Source organism: Strigops habroptila, chromosome 14 (assembly GCF_004027225.2).
Source record: "Strigops habroptila isolate Jane chromosome 14, bStrHab1.2.pri, whole genome shotgun sequence".
In the NCBI taxonomy this organism is placed as follows: Eukaryota; Metazoa; Chordata; class Aves; order Psittaciformes; family Psittacidae; genus Strigops; species Strigops habroptila.
The window spans coordinates 12,185,043-12,203,546 of record NC_044290.2 but is presented as its reverse complement, the minus strand read 5'-3'; the positions used below and the strand labels follow the sequence as shown (position 1 = coordinate 12,203,546).

At 64.1% G+C, this 18,504-nt stretch overlaps 3 protein-coding genes across 6 annotated transcripts; 2 read left to right on the top strand and 1 right to left on the bottom strand.

Moving 5' to 3' along the window:
* Positions 1-110: 110 nt before the first annotated feature.
* On the bottom strand, positions 111-4,406 carry CBX8 (chromobox 8). 4 transcript variants are annotated; one of them, XR_003994319.1, is made up of 6 exons: positions 4,266-4,406; positions 3,856-3,899; positions 3,679-3,744; positions 3,513-3,603; positions 2,436-3,337; positions 111-612 (listed from the first exon to the last, which is right to left on the bottom strand). XR_003994319.1 is itself a non-coding variant. In XM_030505998.1 (5 exons), the coding sequence occupies exons 1-5, from the start codon at positions 4,332-4,334 to the stop codon at positions 2,501-2,503; spliced, it is 1,107 nt and encodes a 368-aa protein (XP_030361858.1). In that variant the 5' UTR covers positions 4,335-4,406; the 3' UTR covers positions 111-2,500. The 4 variants fall into 4 exon arrangements, 3 of the variants coding, with proteins under 3 accessions (XP_030361858.1, XP_030361859.1, XP_030361860.1); XM_030505998.1 differs by having other exon boundaries at positions 111-3,337; XM_030505999.1 differs by having other exon boundaries at positions 111-3,337; positions 3,513-3,579.
* A 414-nt stretch (positions 4,407-4,820) lies between these two features.
* Positions 4,821-9,267, top strand: LOC115616842 (collagen alpha-1(I) chain-like). Its single transcript, XM_030506603.1, has 5 exons — positions 4,821-5,069; positions 5,148-5,192; positions 5,275-6,132; positions 6,650-7,685; positions 7,778-9,267. The coding sequence occupies exons 1-5, from the start codon at positions 4,821-4,823 to the stop codon at positions 9,265-9,267; spliced, it is 3,678 nt and encodes a 1,225-aa protein (XP_030362463.1).
* A 2,087-nt stretch (positions 9,268-11,354) lies between these two features.
* Positions 11,355-14,007, top strand: LOC115616841 (collagen alpha-1(III) chain-like). Its single transcript, XM_030506602.1, has 3 exons — positions 11,355-11,486; positions 11,612-12,669; positions 13,353-14,007. The coding sequence occupies exons 1-3, from the start codon at positions 11,355-11,357 to the stop codon at positions 14,005-14,007; spliced, it is 1,845 nt and encodes a 614-aa protein (XP_030362462.1).
* Positions 14,008-18,504: the final 4,497 nt, after the last annotated feature.

Genomic DNA, 18,504 nt, shown 5'->3' with positions numbered 1-18,504 from the left:
CCCATCCCCACCCCATCTGGTCCCAGCCCACCTGTGCCCCATCGGACCCCACCGCACGATGGTCCCAAGCCCCCCTCTCACCCCAGGGCCACAAAGGGAAGACAAACACGTTTCTATTTACAAAGTATATATTTAAACTCACATAAAAAGCAGGTCTCATACGGACATTCACGGCTGGCAGAAGACACGTAGTTAAGCTTCACTTCCGAGACTGAGATTTAGCCAAATTGGGTTTTTATACAAGTCTTAGATTTAAATAGTTCACACACACACATCCCCACACACACACACTCAGTATATACGTCACTATATACATACACACATATACACCCACATGTATGTTTTGCTCCATATACACGTGTGTTGGGACGCACACGTACAGGCAGGATGGAGCCATGTCCCGGCCAAGCAGAAGTACAGCTCCAGGCTCTTCTGCAAGGGGAGGAATCCTCCAGCCTGACATGGCAGTGGGAGGACGGGCAGCTCAGTCCCATCACCATCCCTCCAAAAAGACACGTGTCCCATGTGAGCTGCCCCAGCACCAGCACCAAAACCAGAACATTGGTTCTTCGTACAATCAGAGTTTAAAATCTCAATTTTTACAAAATACGCCTTAAAAAGAGGAACAAAACAAAACCTTAAAAAAAACCAACATAGAACTCAGAGACATGCTCCCTCTGCACAGCCAATTCAGCAATCTCCCACGAGGCCATCCAACAGCGATCCCACAAGAAGGCAACCAAGCAAGACAGGCCCAAAAGCAAAGGGCTGCTCCTCATCCCAGCCCTTCCCTGGCCCATCAGGCTCCCTGTGCTGTCACCTCATAGAGCTCTGCACCAGGAACCTTCTGGAGCTCAGGTAGGGCAGTGATGAGGAGGGACAAGGGTGACCTGACCCAATATCAACTTGTGCTTTCCAACCCCGAGTGATGCTCAGAGCAAGGACAGGGACACCCGCTGCACCTCTACCGAAACCACAGCACGCGCTGGAGTCCTGTTCCCACCTGGGACAGGCTGCAACCAAGCCAGGGGAGCAGGAGGGAGCGGAGCAGGGGATGCAGCCCCCTGATCCCCCCCCATGGCCACCACTCAACCTGGCTGGGCAACCACCCAGAGCCACAAACTGTGCCCCAGCCCGGGGAGAAAACCAGCCTGGTCCAGGGAGCCCGGAGAAAACAGAGGCAAAGGAACGAGAGCCAGGCCCCGAGTCGGCTGCGCACGCACGGGAATATTTCGCCTCTTGGCTATTGTTTAACTAGCATAAGAAAAGGGAAATATTTATTGTCTCTGAATGCATAAAGGTGGCTCTGGGATTTGTCAGAGATGTGGGTATTACAACACACTTGATCTGGAGTCCTCCAGCAGTCTGCAGTGAACTGTGTTTGGGAATAAAAACCAAAAAAAATTAAAATCATCCACTTTCTATAGCGGGATAAAGCATCTAAATATGGGCAGCGACAGGCTACCCTCCCCAACCTCTCCGGCATGCCAGGAATGTAAACAGAGGGGGTTTGTGGGGTTTGGGGTTTCTTTTTTGAAGTGGGTGGGGGAACAGAATCAAGCGACCAGACAAAATGAAAACAGATTCTCAGCTCAGTCCCATCTCCCACAACTGCTACGACAACTCTATTAAAGTGCATTTCAGTATCACCCCGCTCCGGAACCTTACACACAGGAACCTCCTCTGCCTTGGCAAGAAAAGGTAATTCAAGTTAATACTTCGCTAGAACAGTTTGAGCCTTTTTATGGATTTCTGCTTTTCCCCGCCCCGACTTTTAGCAACATCCCTTTTTTTTCTCTACATCGGCCTGGAAACGCCCCCTCCCCAACAATACTGGAAATTCAAGTGCTTACTTCAGCTGTCAGGGCAACAATTCTGGACACAGCACACACTTGATTGTACAAGCAACACCTTATATCACAATCAAGAAACCAGGGCACTCCGCCCTCGGAGGGAACAACACGTCCCCCTCCACCATCCATAGCATCATACGAAAAAGAAGAGTTAAAAAAAAAAAACCAACCCAGGACATAATTCGCTATGAACATGGTTATGTACACGGGCTCCTGCGAGAGAGGCGTGAACTCCGTTAGTTCTCAGTTTTATTGTCCTTTCTAAGAGCAACTGAGCAGTCACTGTTGTCTCCATTTAAATAAAACAACTCAGAGTTGAAATATATATATAGATATATATAAGCATTTTTTTTCTTAAATAACATATTTACATCTAATAGAAAATATAACTCTAGAGATAATCTTTCCAACGAAATGTAAGACGTAAAAAAACCCAAAAGAATAAAGGAGGAGTTAATGAATTTAGGACAGTTTCTAAATCCTCTCCAGGACAAAAAGAAAAAAACATAAAAAAAAAATAAAAAGAAAGAAAAGAAAATTAAAAAAAAAAAAAAAAAAAAAAGGAAAAAAAAAAAGGCCCACCAAGCTCTACCCAAGCTTTTGTCTGGATCTGACCGAAGAAAACCCCAGCACCACCTCCAACAAACTCATCGCTTCTCCTTAAAGAATCCTTGGTCCGTGCTGCTCTCCTTGATGGTGACGGTCAAAAAGTTAGAGGTCACATCAGTTACCACCACCTTCTCCAGGTTGTTGAGCGAGGGGCTCCAGGACTCCTCCTCGGGGTCCCCCAGGATCCTGGAGACGGGGATCCTGGCGATGAGGGACGGCCGCCCCGCCTGGCCCCCCACGCCGTCACGGTACAGGCTGCCCATGGCGCCCGGGCTCACCGCGCCGTGCAGGAGCTTGGGCCCGCCGGGGTCCAGCCCCCCCTGCCCCTTGGGGTCCAGAAAGTCTGCGCGGTGCTTGGCCAGCCGCGGTGGGTAGCTCTCGGCAGCGCCCAGCTTGGTGCCCACCTCAGCTCGGTTGGGGCCGGGCAGGGTGCCGGGGAGGTCGGGGTCCTGCCGCCGCGCCAGCTGGATGACGCTGTGTCCCGAGCTGAACTTGGCTCCTGCTGCTGCCTCCTCCATTTTCCTGGCCTTCAGGTAGTCCCCCACCTTGTCCCCCGGGTCCCCCAGTTTTCTCTTGGAAGCATCCAGAGTCTCTGCCAGGTCCTTGTAAAGCTCCTTCCTGGGCTTCGGGCCTCTCTTTTTGGGGGTCTCCCCAGGTTTCTCCTCCACGCGAATCACCCGGTCCCGGATGCTGTCTCCCTTAGGGGTGCTGGTGCTGGAGCTGCCCTGGGGAGCCAGGGCTATGTTTCTCAGTCCTTCCCTAGCACGGGACGTGGAGCCCAGCTCCTGGGGGGACCTGCCAGGATACGGCACCCGGATCCCTCTGGAAGAGTCGCTGCGGAATTCATAGGTTTTGGCTTTTGCTTTCGCCTGGGCCTGCAAAGGAGATAAATCAACCAGTGACTTTATTATCCCGCCATCCGGCTGCGTAATTACAACTTACAAGACAAGAGGCTGCCTTTGGTGAGGAGGATCCTCCACGGGGGCTGATAGGACCCCCACTCCCCGCCACGGCACGCAGCCGGCACGCGCAGGGCTCCGGCCTCCTTACCTTCAGCAGGAAGGTTTTGGGTTTGGGGCCTCTCTTTTTGGGCCCATATAGCTCCATTTCTCGCTCCCTAGAGGTGTTAAAAAAACCAAAGCTTCAATTCAGCATAGCTACAAGACAGCAACATATTTACAAGCACAAGGACTGCAGCGAGCAAAAGGCCTTGTACCTCTCCTCGAAGGCTGCGAGCAGGCGGGCGTCCAGGATGTTCTCCTCGGGCTCCCAAGTGCTGTACCTGCACGGGGGGGCACAGGGAGAGGGGAATAAATAAATCAAATTAAAAATACGGGGTATAAATGATGGACCTCCCCCCCCCCCCCCCCGCCGCCTCTGGACCCGGACTTACTTCTGCGACCAGCCTTTCCATTTGACCAGATACTCCATACGCCCCTGCGGATGCAAAGAGAGAGGTGAGAGGAATGAAATGAACCCGCACGGAGGCAAAACGGCGACGGGCGCCCGCAACAAAGCTCCCGCCCGCGGTTCCACGCGTGGGGCGGGAGGGAGGGGACGGGAGGAGCGGGGCGGGAGGCGGAGTGGGGGGGGGGGGGGGGGGCGCGGCGAAAAGATATAATGCTGATTAAAATAAGCAAGGCGCGGAGGGCGGCAGCGGGGCCGCCCGGGCATGCGGCGCGGAGAAAGAGCCGCCCCCAGCGGGCGCCCAGCCACAACCGGGCCGCGGCGGCGGGGCCGGAGGCTGGGGGCTCGCGGTGCGGGGCGCGGGGGTGCCCCGCGGCGGCGGGGGGAGGCACCTACTTTGCGGATGCGGCGCTTGAGCAGGGCCTCGGCCGCGAAGACGCGCTCCCCGACGGCCGAGAGCTCCATGTTTACGCGGCCGCTCGCAGCACACAGGCAGCCGCCAGCGCAGCCCAGACCATAATACTCCGCCCGCTGACGTCAGCGCCGCGGCCGCCCGCCCCCCCCCGGCCCCCCCCCGCACTTGTTGCTGGCGGAGCCGGGTGGAATATTCCGCCCGCGCCGCATTGGCTCGCGCCGCCGCCCCGCCCCCCGACGTGCGCCGCGTCCCGATGAGCGCGGGGCGGGGCCGGCGGCGGGGGCGCGCGGGGCGGGCGGGGCGGGCAGGAGGACACGCCCCCTTTCCCCGTCGCGCGCGCGCGCGACACGCCCCCCCCCTCCCCCGCCCTTCCCGCCCCGCGCCTCTCCCGGGGATTTGGGGGGGGGGGGGGGGCAACCCCGGTGCGGGGAAGAGGGCGCGGGGGGGGAGGGAGCGGAGCACAAAGACCCCCCTCCCTGGAGCGCGAGGAGGCGCTGCCGCTGCCCCCCGCAGAGCCGGTGCGGGGCGGTACACGGATGGGGCGGACCGGACCGAACCGGACCGGGGAGGGGACACATACACTGTGGGCCGCCCCCTCTGCGCTCTGCGGCCCGGCGCGGCGGGCGGTGTGCGGACAAAGGGGACGGTGTCAGGGGTGGGAGCGCTCCCGCACAACCCGCCCTGCCCGGGAGCGGCGGCGAGGAGCCGTCCACGGCGACAGCACCGGCAGAGCAGAGCTCAGCCGGCTCCGGTTTCTCAGCGCCGGTTCCGCTCCCCGGGGGGCGGTGGGTGCCCCGGGGCCAGCGGGGAAAACAGCCCCACACGGGATTCGGTGTCACCCCCCTCCCCGCGTTCCCCTTCAGCAAAACGGGGTGGGGGAGCGGATGCCACCGCGGGGCGGGCAGCCGGTACCGGGACCTGCTTACCCCCTCTTCGCCTCCGCCCCTCGCCATACCGCGTCCCGCTCGGGAGCCGTCGCTGTCTTGAGAGTCCGTCCCCGAGGCGATCACGGGAAACCGAGACACGCGTGTCGGAGCCGCGGGGAACGGGTCCAGCCTCCGGGAGAGCGGAAGCCTCAACCGACCGTTCCCCCGCCCGAAGCCGGGCAAGATCCCGAACCGGGGGATGCTCCGGAGGGCCCCGGCCCGCCGAGTGACACAGTTCCCGCTGCCGGGGCGGTCCCGTGCGTGGGACCCGCCGCACCAAGGCCCGGTGCTGAGCGGGCTTCAGCCGCCGCGTCCACGCAGGATGAGGCCAGGCAAAGCCTCTCCTGAACCGGTCACACCCCCACCCGGCTCTCCTCCGTTAAGCACCTCGAAGCCGCCGCGCTCACGCGTGGGAGATCCCACGGTGAGCGTGGCCCCGAGGATCTGGTTGCGCCTGTTCTCGGGTAATGAGACCGCGGCTCCGCCCGCCCGGGGCTCTCCTTTGGAGGCGGTTTGTGATGGGGGGGCGCCGGGTCACTCGTGGCTGCGGGACCACGTCCCCAGTGAGCCTGCCCGGTGCAGGGGCTGCGGAGTGCTTGCCTTCCGCCGGCCTGAGACCTCACCGGGGGGAAGCACCGGCCCCGGGGTACATCGGAACCGGCAGCAAAGTCCGGCGGGCACTGGCGTTGTCCCCGTCCCGGGGATCGTTGTGTACCAGGGCTCCTGCCCGGTCTCGCTACACGAGCGGACATGGACCTCCAACGGGGCCACGGGAACCGCGGTTCCTCTGCGGTGGGGGGACCCGGGTGGGAACCTCCACGGGCGACTCGCGGGGTGCAGAGCCCCCCCTTCCGCCGCCGCTGAAGGAGCTGAAGCCGCGCTCACCGGAGGAGAAGGGACATCATCCCCCGCGTTTCGCCCGGTGCGGCGCTGGGGCGGGGGGTTTGCTCCCTGGCGAACAACGTCCCGAGGAGATTTTCGTTAATATCGAATTAATCGTTATTAATTAAGGCCGGCCGTGGGGCAGCTCGTGAATGGGCGGAGACGCAGCAGCCGGGTCCCCCTCCCGGCATGATGCCACTCAGAAAAGAGATCCGGTGGCACCGGGCGGGAGGTCCGGCCCGGGGGGTGCGGATCGTGTTCCCGGGCCGAACGGTGCCGGTGCCGCCGCCTTGTCCGCTGCTCGGGGCTCCCGGGACAGCAGAGCCCATCCCCGTGGCCATGGGGTGCTGCAGCCCGTGGAAACGAGTGTTTGCCCTTCACCTTCGCTGCCGGTGTCCCGGTGCTGGTGGGAAGCACAGTCCCGGAGCCGACCCTCCCCGCACTGATGCCGCACCGGAGCCATGAGGAGCCGCGGAGCTCCCGGCTGAGCAGCAGCCTCGCAGCCACGAGTGGGGACGGGGAGCAGAGCAGCCCCGGTTCTCGCTACCGCCGCTGAGGGCATCAGCGGCGGGAACAGCTCCTTCCCCCGCCGTGACCCCCGCGGGATTCACGCGTGGCCGGGGCTGGGCCCCCGGTTTCTGTGCGGGGGGGGTCCGGAAGAAAACGAGACTCAAACGAGAACGGCGCGGGGGAAGCAGCGGGGAGCGGCCGCCGGCTCGTGGGGGTCCGGCGAAAGCCCCCGGGCCGCGGGCGAGCCGGGGCCGGAGCTGCGGCCACGCGTGGGGGTCTTGGCCCGGAAGGAGAAGCGGGACGGAGCCTCCCCGGCGCCGCGGGACGAGACAGTGGCGGGCGGCACCGTCCCGGGTCCCTCGGGCAGTTCCTCCCGCTGCCGGCGGGGGCCCTGGGATCCCCTTCGCCGGGCGCCGGTGGCGCTGCCGAGACCCCGCAAGCCCGCCCGGGCCACCGGGCGCAGGAGCGGAGCCCGGGCACCGGCCGCCCTCTGCGTTCCCGGGGTCAACGGCAGAAGCTGCGCGGGCGCCCCACGGGGTCTCGGCCGGGCGGGGGCTTGTCGCCTCCGCGCCCCCCCCACCCCGCCGGCCCCGACCCTGCCCCGGGAGTTCGGGGGCTCAGCGCGGACTCGGGGACGGCTGTGGCCCGGCGAGAGCGTGTGCCGCTGCGGCGAAAGCGTGTTCCGCCCATCTGGCCCCAAATCCGCCCCTCGGCCGCCGGGTCTCCGCTACCCCGACCCGTACTCGTGCGATGAGCCTCTCGGGTGTCAGTGGGTCCTCGCGGGTCACGGCGTCCGGCTCCCCCCTCGTTTCTCTCTGCGCGGGGGCTGCCACGGCTGCAGGATTTGCAACGAAACCGGGGGGCTGCTGCCCCACCCCGGGACCGCGCGTGGGGCGGCAGGGCGAGCACGCGTGTCCGAGCGCGGCGGCGGGGCGGGGGGGAGCGGGCTCCGATCCAACTCTCGGCGTGATCGATCCCCGCGGCTTCTGTCTGCTCTGGTGACCGTGCTTTGGAAGCTGCTCCGCCCCACGAACACCCGCGCCCGGGACTGCCAGGAACTAGCCCAGCTCTCGAGCCAAGCCGGTTCTCTGGGCGGCCAAGGACGCCGGTGTCGGCCGGAGACACATTCACGTCACGGTCTCGCTTCCCCGTGTCCCCTTCTCCTGCAACCCGAGCGTGGCCGCAGCGCTGCGGCCGCGGGGAAAAGCGGGGACCGAGAGAGTTAAAGTCAACCTCCCGCCTGCCCGGTCCCGAACCGACCCGGCAGCCCGGCCCGACCTCGCGTCCCGGGAGAGGCACCCTGGACCCCGGCCGGGCCGCGGGTACCGCCGGGCAGGGCGGAACGAGCCCCGGAGTCTCATTCCACGAGAACTCCCTGCGTGTGTGGACACCCCCCCCGCACCCTGGGGGCAGCCGGTCCCCGGTTCCCGATCCGCCCCGCCGCCCGGTTCCGCTCCGGGCTTCTCCCGGGCCGGTCCCATCCCTGAGCCGGCTGGGAAAACGATTCTCTTCACCCGTGGCTGAACGGAGCCGGGACGAGCCCCGGGGCAAATCCACGCTGCCCCGGGCCGGTGCCGGCCTGTCCCGGCGGGGCGGGAGAGGACTCGGGGACCCCTCGCGCACCGCTGGCCCCCGCCCTCACCGGGTCTGGGTCACCCCGGCCGCCCGCCCGTTGCCTCTTCGTTTCCGAACCGCTTGGGGCGAAGCAGGGAGTCAGCGACCGACCCCGGGCTGCGGCACCTGCCCCTGGCGCGGGACCGAGGGCAGGAGAGGAGACGGGGACATACACGGGGCTGCGGTCACGCGTGGGTTCGCTGCTGACGGGACTGGTCCGCCCGCCTCTTTCCCGCCCCGCCCGGAGCCCCGCATCCCCCGGTGCTACCGAGGCTGCTGCCGGCGGGGTCCCGGGAGTGCCCGGTCCGCAGACGGGAGGTCTCCGGGGGTGCCTGCGCAGCGCTGCCCCGCGGGGCCGCTCCTTCCCCCTCCCCGCAGGCCAGGAATTCCCGTGCGAGGAAGTTTTCGTGTCCACTTTTTTGACATCGAATTAAAGGTGTCGCTGGTCCCTCCTCCGGGGCTCGGAATGGAGCCGCCGCGACGGTGGGACAGGCTCAGCGGAGCCTCCGATTCGGGGGATCTTCACTCCGGGTTGTGCTATCTGGAGCACGCCGAGCACCGCGAGGCCATGAGTCCCCGACAGAGCCGCCGCTCTCTGCCCGGTCGGCCGTTATTTACCGGTTACCGGGGCCTTTGCCAGATGGTGCGGGGACCACACCGGGGAGCAGCCCCGGGACCGAGCGGGACATCCGCCCCCGGACAGCCGGTGCTGGAGGACAGCAGCGGTCCCGCCAACCGGGGCGGCAGAGACCCGTCCGCCGCTTTCGGTTCAGCCCGCCCCGGTTCGGCCCCGGGGGCGGGCGCGGGGAGCAGTGGGCACGACCCGGGCTCGTCCCCGGGGTGTCGCACGGAGACGCGACACTTCCCGCTGCCCCGATTAATTCCAGGTGCTTTCCATAGGTGGCACCGTCCTCCTGGAAATGGCGGCCGCAGCGCAGCCGGTGGCGATCCCGCCACCCCCGGGGGGGCACCGCAGCTCCCGTCGACCCCGGACCCCCCGCTCCGCCGGCTGCAGCAGAGCCGAGCGCCCCCCCTGCTCCGGCGAGGCTGAGAGCGGAGCCCCGCACCGGGGAACTCTGCGGGGACATCCACAGAGAGCCCCGACGGCAGGGCGCCCACTGCCCGTGGTCCCGGAGTGCTGACAGGCACCGGGAGCACCGGGGCCGCCCCCCGCAGCTCCGCGCGTCGCACCGAGACCCCCGCGGGAGGAAACTGCCGCTCCCGGGCGCGCAGGGGGGGCCGCTGCCAGCGGCGAGTCCGCGGCACAAAAGCCCTTTTGTTACCGGGGTTTCTGAATTTGCTCGTTTTTTGTAGGAACATGAGTCCGAGCGGTTTGCAGCGGGGCCGGGGGAAGAACCAACGCGAGCGCTGCGTGGGGCGAGGGAACCGGAATGGTTCGGGATATCCCCCCCTTCTTTCGTCCCTCCGTCCAACCGGGGCGGCTTCGCCCCACCCGCGCTGCTGCCCGGGTCGGTGCGGCGCTGCTCAGCACGCAAGGGCGGCCGAAGGACGAATCCGCTCCCGCGGGGCTGAGGCTTCAGCGGCCTCGGAACTGCCATGGTTGGGCATCGACCACCCGACGGCCCCGGCGGTGCGGGACGGGCCGCGATGCCCAGGGGTCCCGCCGGGGGAGATCCCAGTTGGGATGGGACAGTTGATACGGGGGGCGACGGGAACGTCCCGGCCCGGTCCCTGCCCGGTCCCTGCCGGTCCCCGCCCGTCCGCGCGCAGCCCCGCGACTCCGCTTTTAACAAAAGCAATTAGAGGTGAAGCGCGGCCCATTTGCATTCCACCTAATGACCGGCGGCGGCTTCCCCCGGGGCGGGTCTGCGGCGGGACCGGCCCGGTGCGGTGCGGGGGGGGGGGGAACCTGCGGTCCCGGCCCCGGTCTCCGCCTGCCCCGGTCTCCGCCTGCCCCGTCCCGTCCCGCCCCGTCCGCCCGGCCCCGCCCACTCCGCACAAGGTAGATGCTGTATTTAGGTTCATGCCCTTATATGGTGATCAGCGCGGCGCCCCGCGGACGGCGCGCACCATATAAGGAAGCCGTGGTAGAGCCCGGGGTGAGCTGGTGAGCGCTCATTGGCCCGTTGGTGTCGCAGCAACCGGCTCTCACGAGTGGAACGGCCCCGCGCGCCCCCCCGGGGCCGGGACACTCTCCCCCCTCCCCCCCGAGCTGACCGTCCCCGGCTCCCACGGGTGACACCGACGGGACCCCTCATGTGCACCCCCACACCGGGACCCCCGGCCCCGCTGCCCCGCCCGCCCCGAGGCTCCCGCCCTCGGCGTTTTCCGTGGGCACCGACGGCTGGCGGGAGCTCACGGTGCTCCCATAGTGCCCCGCCGGTCCCAGCCCTGTCTCCGCGACGCGGGTCACGGAGGTGAACGTGTCCGTCCCATCGGGCACAACGACGGGAGGGGTTCGCTGTGCCGCGCGGCACCCCGGCGGCGGGGAGCCCGAGATCCTCCTTTCGGAACCGGCATCCTTCGCACCGTGAGCGGCGGGGCCGGTGTTGTCCACGCACGACGCACGGCGGTGCCATACGCACCCCCGGTAGAGGCAAAGCGCCTTCCCGTGTCCGCGGTGCGGCCCGGCAGAGACAGTCTGTGGCGGGGGGGTCGGACTCACGCGCGTCCGCTCCGTCCCTGCGGGCCGGCACCGGGGGGCCGCCGCCGTGGCGAGCGGGGGACAGCGACACGGCGCGGGAGCCGTGGGGTTTAGTTTTCGTTGCGGCTTCGCCGGTGCCGTGACCAAGCCGCGTCCCCGCCCGCGATCCCGCCCCGGGTTTATTTCTTTTATTTCATTTTTATTTTATTTTTTATTTTTTCTTTAAACCGGGCGCGGCCGCGGGGCATTCCGGGGGTGCCCGTCCCGCCCCGCCGCCCCGGCGGGCACTGGGCGGGGGCTGCCGTCCCGGCGCCGCAGGGAACTGTTCGCGATCGGGGCGGGCTGCCCCGTGCCCCCTCCCGCCGCGCCGCAGGTGAGGCCCCACCGCGGAGGCTCCACCCGGTGCCGGGTCCCACCGCCTCGCGCAGCCTCCGCCCGCCCCCCGCCCCGCCCGCCCCGGGGCTCCCCGGTGGGGGCTGCGGCCGGTGTCGGGGGGTTGCGCCGTTTTCTTGCCGTCCCCGTTCCCCCCCTTCATGTCAGGATTCAGCGGGCTCCGCCGAGCAGCCATTTTCTGCAGCTGCGTCTCCACCGGAGCTCTGCCGGGCGGCGGGGCCGGGCGGCGGTACGGCCCGGGGGGGCCCCCCCTGTCCCGCTGCCCGCCGCCGGTACGGACGCCCAGAGACCGGCCGGGCGGTGCCGGGGGCCAGTGGGGCTGCGTTGCAGGGCTCGCCGTGACAATCCCACCCTTTCCCCGCCATTTTGTTACCGTGCTGGCGTTTTCCCAAAGCAGAGACAGAGCGGGAGCCTTGGGAACGGGCCCCCGTTGCGCCGGGGCTGCCGGCCCCCCCGGACCGGGGCCCCGCTGCCCGCCGCGCCCGGCAGCGGGACAGGTCCCAGGATGCCCGGTCGCCGCCGGCGGCTCCTTCCCACCGGGATCGCCCCGCTGCCCTTCGCGCCCCGCGCACGCAGCAGCCGTGGTCGTGGCTGGTTTAGTCCACGCAAGACCGGGTCACTCAAGGCTGGCACCGGGCCCCGGGCCACTGGCACCGGGCGAGGGAGCCCGGAGTGCGATCTCCAGCCTCCCGTCCCGACGGGCCGGGGACGCGGTGGTCGCCTCCCTTTGCCCCACCCCACGGGCAGCGCAGGTGCCCCGATGTCCAGGGGGGGTCCGTCGGGGACAGCACGGCCAGCGCGGCGGGGTGGGGTGAGTCGGAAGGCGACCGAGATGGGCCGCGGGACTGAACCGGCGGCGCGGGCTCGGACGGGCAGGACGGCGGGTGCCCAGACGGAGCGGGCTGGTGCCTTCACCCGCGGGAGCGGAGCTCGGCGGGACCGGTCCGTGGCCCGGTTGGGCCCGTGGAGCGGAGCGGCGGCGGAGGGCGGAGAAGAGAGTGGGAAGAGAAGGAGGGGGCTCCTGCAGTGCTGCAATGCAGCGCCGCGCCGAGAGCCGAGACCGCCGGCCCGGCCGTGCTGCAATGCAGGTGTGAGACCGCGCCCGCCGCGCGAGGCTCAACCGGGCCGAACCGGGCCAGGCATCCCGTGCCCCGCCGGGCCGCCCCCCGCCCCACTCGAGCCGACTTCCGCCGCTCCTCTGCTTTCTAGCCCCCGTTTCGTTTTCCTCCCGCTCCTGCCGGGACGGCGGGACGTTTCCTCCTGCGGCGGGACGCAGCCGCCCGGTGCCCCCGGGACCTCCCGCTCGCCCGGTGTTTGCCATGGGGAGGGCAACCGGGGCCTCATCCTGCCCTGGCTCTGCGGCCCGCGGGCCACAACAGCCGCCCCCCCGGTCCTCCCCACTCCCCAGCTTCTCGCTGCGGCTCCCCCGACGCCGGGACCGCTGCGAAGCCCCCGGTGCTGCGGGTCTCCAGTCCCGGTCCTGCTCCGCTCCAGCTTCTCCCGGGGGAAAGTCCCCCGTTTCCGTTCCCCCTGTCCTGTCCCCGCTCTGCCCTCCCCACGGTCCCGCTGCAAACAGCGCTGCGTGTCCCACGCGAGACCATACGCGGGGAGGACACTGGGACACGCACCGCGGGGACACGCAGGGCCTCGAACGCGTATGGGAGCCCCCAGAAGGGATGGGGCGTGTGGGACACCCCCCCCCCCGCCGACACCACGAGTGTCCCTGTGCGGTCACGGCTGCCCGTGAAATCCTCGAGGGCATCGGGGAAGAGGAATGAATCTTCTAGAAGCCACACTGGATGAAGACACAAACCCAGCGCGGCAAAGCGGGTCTCTGGGTACATAAAATACTGGGGGGTATATTAAGACTCGGGGGGGTAGGTGTCTATGATCACCCACTGCCGTGGATGCCCCCCTCGCCTTACTGGACCCCGCCGCAGCAGCCCGGGGCTGAGCAGCCGCTCTCGGGCCGATGCATCAGCCCCATTCCTGCCCTTCCATCTGGATTTGAATTATTATCATTATTATTATTATCATTATTTTCCTGATGCGGTGACAATGGCCCCGCGCTCCGCTCCCGCAACCCGCCTCTTCTAACCCAGATCAAACCTCAGCCCCCGAATTTCTCCCCCGTGCAGAGGTTTACGGGCGGATCAAAACGGCCTCAACCTTCCCATGGAGGCTCCGGGCAGCCCCCCAGTCCCCCCGCCCCTTTTCCGACTCCTCGCCGGTATTTCAGTGTCTCGTTCGAGCTACCGGAGGCTGCTGCACGGGAAGGCTCAGCAGTGCCACACACCGAGCAGTACCGGCAGCCTGCTCTGCCGTGAACCTCCCCGACACACACACCAGAAATCCCTGGCACCGGCTCCTCCCTGTGTAACGGCTCCGCCGAGGGCACGGCTGGAACCGGTGCCCGGCGGCGCCGAGGGACCGGCTCTAAGCCACGGCTTGTCTCCGGGTCCGACCCCCCCCGGGCAGGCACGTCCCCGAAGGCGGGGGCATGCCGGTGCAGAACGATCGCCGTCCATATTACCGGGGGGGCTGCCACAGGCAGGGAATCCCCCGCAGGTTCCGTGCCCCCCTCCAGGAGAGCAGCGGGGGAGCTTTGGGAGCCCCAATGGACGGCTCAGCCCCGCAATCCCCCACCAGCAACAGCCTTTCGTTACCGCACCCCTCCGGTTACCGTATCCCCGCGGTTATTGTCCCCGCCCCCCCCAATCCAGCAGCTCCCAGGACACCGGCCCAGCCCCGGTCACACTCCCCGTACCCTCGGGAAGCCGCTCGCGGTTCTGAGCCCCCGCTCCGCGTGTCCAGTTGTCCTCCCCCCACCGCCAGATCCTCGGTCATGGGGAACGGAGGGGCACAAGGCAAAGGGAAAACCGATTTTCCAGGGAATGGAAAAAGGGCACAGGCTGTTAGTCCGAGCCTGGGAAAGCCAAAGCCACGGCCAGGACTGATGTGTCACAGGCTCGGGCGGGAGCGGGAAGGAATTCCTGCGATAATGCTCCTCTCTCTCAGCCGTTGCTGCTGAACCGCAAATTGCTGCTCGCAGCACAAACGATGGAAACGTGTCACGTTAGATTAGGTGGCTTCGGGTGGGTCCCTGCGCTGCGCTGGAGTTAGTGCTGAGTCCTACGGGTCAGAGCATCCTCAGGGAGCATCATCACACCGCGGACAAGCGGGTCTGCCCCGGGGTGCGGAGCGGGAGCCGCGGCGGGGGACCCGCGGGGACGGAGCCTCCCTCCTCGGGTTAAAACCGGCTCAGGGTCGGGTTGAGTCCTTAAATTCAAGATAAGGCTCCGCTCCGCCAGCCCCCCCTCGGTGGGGGTCCGGTCCCCCCGGTGTGTGACGGGCAACACATCTCCTCTGCGGTTTAACCGGTGCTGGTGGCTCCGGGCGGCAGCAGGACCGGAGCCCGGCTGCTCCCTATGGGAACGGAGGAACGTGCAGGAATGGGGCTTCATCCCTCATTTCTCAAGCTGTATGGAATCACTAACGTATGTGAAAATTAACGTTTATTTTGTTCTCTGAGATGCTTCTGTGGCTGCAAGATACTGAACAAACATTTCCTCCCCCCAATACCGAACAGACCCTCCTCTCCACAGCTTATGTCTGGCATCTAGAAGAACCTGATGCTCCTTTTTTATTTTATATATATATGTGTGTGTTATATATTTTATATATATATACACACACATATACTCACACACACAAATAGAAATGATTCCTTTCCTCAAGTCGCTGTGACTCTGGGCTCTGAACAGCCCCAGCAACAGGGACTTGGGGAATGCATTCCCTCCCATGGCCCCCATCATGGGACAGGAGGTCCCCTCCGCACCCACTCTGCCTGTCCCCAGCCTCATAGCCCCTTCTTTACCCACTAAAGCTCTGGGGACAGGTCCTGCCCTGGGGCTGGCATGGCAGAGCCCACGCTGCGCAAAACATGAGTATCACCCCATCCCATCCCATCGGGGCTGGTGCTCACCCCCCCACACCAGAGGACAATGCTGAGGGTGAATTTCCAGCCTTGCTGCTGCTGCTGGTGGACTGTGGGCTGTGATTTCCCATCCCTGCCTTCAACCAAGGGGGAATGGCTGGAGCCAGAGTCATTCTGTCATTCCCACACTCGTGCTGACCAAAGCCCATATGGCCACTGCACCGGGCAAGCAGAGAGGGCAAAGTCAGGGCCCAGCTCTGGGCAAACTCCGGCCTCCAACCCCAAGGTCCCAGCTTATTTCACACCTCTTACCAAACACCATGGTCCCTGCAATGCTCATCGCAGGCTCGTCCCACTGCAGAGGAAAATAGAGCATCCAGTGGCTCCCCAGGAGAGTGGGAGATGCAGCTTTACATTGGCACAACAAGGATTTTTTGCTCATCACAGTCTTTATGTCCAACACTAAATACACTCTGTTAAAGTCGGCATCTGTCATTCCAAGTGGTGCCAGTGCCATCCCTGCAAAAGGGTCCTGGTGTTTGAGGAGATCCTGGAGGGTTTGGTAGTTGGTAATTTAAGTTTCCTCCTCTCCCCACCCTTACAAACCCCAGGGGCCTGCTCTTGGCAGGGACAGCACATGGGCGACGTGCCGAAGCCATGACTCCTGGGATTCAGGGTGCTTCCTGCCAGGCTGCGCTGTGCTGCACAGCATGTTTTATATGCCTGCTCCTTCCGTTAAAATAAATCTTCATGTTTGCAGTTTGCTTTAAACTACATCAAGGTGTCAGTGGAACTGACGGCTCCCTCTGAGAAACGACCTCAGTAGGTGCCGGTGAATTGCTCCCAGGTGAGCTGGGATCTCACCCTGTGATGGTCCCACCTAAGGGGAGCAGACCCTGGCCACCCCCCCCCCCCGAGTCCTGCCCGCACCATCATCCTCACAGAGACCCTCGATTCTCTCCCATTTGCACCCAAAGATCCATCGCTCCAGTGTCCACAAGACTCCGCGCACCAGCACAAACCCAGGGATGGCTCCAACAAGCAGCTGCACCACCAGGACCCTCTTTCCTTCCAATCCCTTCTCCAGGTTGCTGCAGCCACCACGGCCCCTCTCCCACATCCTCCATCCCCATCACTTCCCACAGCAATTGGGGGGTTCCTCCCCCGGATCTGAGCTGCATCTCCTCCATCCAGCATCCTGCTCACACGACCGATCCTCCTCGCCGCACTGACACTGCCCAAGGCCAGCGCGGAGCCATGTTTAGGCCAGACATCGCTGGTGGAGCTGCCTCATGAGCACGTGAGCTCCTTCATTTTCCCTTCAGCAGCGATCTCCCTCACTCAGGGTGCGGGCAGAGCTTTCCCATGCACAGGGAACCCTCTGGAGCTGCTCACTGAGGCTCTGGGAGTGCCTGGAGATGGTCTGGGCTGTGCCCGGCGCTGCGCAGCCTTTTTCCTCTTCTGTGCAAACATAAACAGAGCAGTGTCCTTGTGGTCGTCTCCTCCCGACACAGATCTCACATGAATCTGGGCTGAATCCAAATGATCTTTATCTGCGGAGGAGACTGAGGATTTCCTATCGCCAGGCGTTTTCCACTGCTCCAACCAGGGCAGCCCGGCGGGATGGGGGAGGCGAGGGGATGGGGCAGAACCAGGGGAGCCCCTCACCATCCCCTTGCACACCCATGCGGGTTCAGTGGTGGGGGCTGCACCCTGGCCTCACCCTCCCAGAGGGACACCAGCCCCACCAAAGATCCCCTTAAGGGGATGGACCTGGAAAAATGCAGCTTGAATAGTGAGTACCCCCTTATCCCAAACATGACCATGAATGCTTTACCTTGTTGCTGGCTTCTCCAACAGCATGAGATGCTGAGGCCACCATGTTCGGCAAAGTCCCACAGTCAGCTCCTGCCTGACATTGCATAGCGCAATGAGAGAACAGTAGAAATAGAGGAAAACCCCTCAAAACACATGGAAGGATTGCCTCGAGGAGCTGCCCCCAGCCACCTATGGGCAAATGCAGCCAGTGCTCCAACAGCCTGGGAAACCCATTGCTTCCTGTCCACCTTCTGCCCTTCCCCAGGGAGGAGCTCCTCTCGCATTCCCGGGCTGGACCTGGAAGTCTCCCAGTTCCCATGGGGCTGTTTATTCTGATTAAAAGACATCAGCTCCATGTTGTGTGTTTATTTAATCTCCTTCTCCTTAACAGCATCCTCACCCCAGAGATGCAACCCCTCTAACAAGCCCCTGGACACATGCTGACAGTGGAAACGTGTTTCCATTCCCTCCCCTGGAGCAGGAATCGCACCAATGACTGCTGAAACCACACAGGGCCATGGCAGTCACTGGTGATGGAGCTCAGTGGCTGGCTTCCATTCCAGCACGGGTGCAGACACCGGTACCCCCCCAGCTGGGGAGGGGAGAACCTGAAAGCAGCTTTATACAGCACAAACCTGTGGTCCTTCCTCTCACCATGGCCATGGATGCATCGGGCCCTTTCAGAAGAGCTAAAATCCGAACACAAATTCTCCTTTTAAATCAGCAAATGTTTGCCTGGAATCAATCCAAACCAAGCAGAGGTTAACGCATTCCTGGGAAATACATTAAACGTAGCGCACACCAGTCTTCCTAATGGAGCACGGTGACTCCATCTCGTCCTGGATCACTTTGATAACCATTGGAAGTCGTAGTGGACTTCACATTAATTTGCTCGGTAACAGGCATTTAGGTTTGATGCACTTAATACGGAAGGAGAGCGCTATGAATAAGTAATTCATATCCTACACACTTAATCTTTCCCAGCCAACTGGCACAAAGCAAGGGGAGGGTCTACTAACCCAGTAACTACTTATCACATCTTTCACTGCACAGGAAGCTGCTGGAGTTGTGATAAACATGATCAAACTATTAAACTAAGAAATATCTGGCTCTGTGGTTTCCGGGAAATGGTGCCTCAAACAAGCCACAGCTCCTGCCAGCAGAGACAGTGTTTGAGGAGCTCCTGGAGCAGCGGTGGACGCTGGGAAGGGACACTCGGGAAGCACACGCTCAGAGGGACGGTGTTCCCTTGAAAACTGCAGCACAACACAACCCATTTCCAAACGTTAATGACTCTGCTGTGACCCTGCAGACAGCTGTGGATTGCACACAGGAGTCACACACACCTACAGACCGGAGGAGGAAGCTGCAGAGCCGGCTCACAACAGCGATGCTCAGGCTCTGCCCAGGCACCTGCAAGCCCTCGGTTCAGAGACACATCCTGGTGCTTGTGAGAAACCCCGACGGATTCATCCACCTTTGTCTGCCCAAAGAAAAAGTTCCCCCTTGGCAGCGGCTGTGCCCGGCTCCTGTGC

What these genes read in the sequence shown, in the direction of transcription:
- CBX8 (XM_030505998.1), bottom strand. Translation starts at nt 4,334, where the DNA reads ATGGAGCTCTCGGCCGTCGGGGAGCGCGTCTTCGCGGCCGAGGCCCTG. An exon ending in TCAAGCGCCGCATCCGCAAA is followed by an intron (nt 3,900 to 4,265) that starts GTAGGTGCCTCC and finishes TTGCATCCGCAG; the next exon opens with GGGCGTATGGAGTATCTGGT. An exon ending in TGGAAAGGCTGGTCGCAGAA is followed by an intron (nt 3,745 to 3,855) that starts GTAAGTCCGGGT and finishes CCCCCCGTGCAG; the next exon opens with GTACAGCACTTGGGAGCCCG.
- LOC115616842 (XM_030506603.1), top strand. Translation starts at nt 4,821, where the DNA reads ATGGGGCGGACCGGACCGAACCGGACCGGGGAGGGGACACATACACTG. An exon ending in CACCGCGGGGCGGGCAGCCG is followed by an intron (nt 5,193 to 5,274) that starts GTACCGGGACCT and finishes CTGTCTTGAGAG; the next exon opens with TCCGTCCCCGAGGCGATCAC. An exon ending in CATCCCCCGCGTTTCGCCCG is followed by an intron (nt 6,133 to 6,649) that starts GTGCGGCGCTGG and finishes ACCGCCGCTGAG; the next exon opens with GGCATCAGCGGCGGGAACAG.
- LOC115616841 (XM_030506602.1), top strand. Translation starts at nt 11,355, where the DNA reads ATGTCAGGATTCAGCGGGCTCCGCCGAGCAGCCATTTTCTGCAGCTGC. An exon ending in TGTCCCGCTGCCCGCCGCCG is followed by an intron (nt 11,487 to 11,611) that starts GTACGGACGCCC and finishes TTCCCAAAGCAG; the next exon opens with AGACAGAGCGGGAGCCTTGG. An exon ending in GGACCGCTGCGAAGCCCCCG is followed by an intron (nt 12,670 to 13,352) that starts GTGCTGCGGGTC and finishes TCCCCCGTGCAG; the next exon opens with AGGTTTACGGGCGGATCAAA.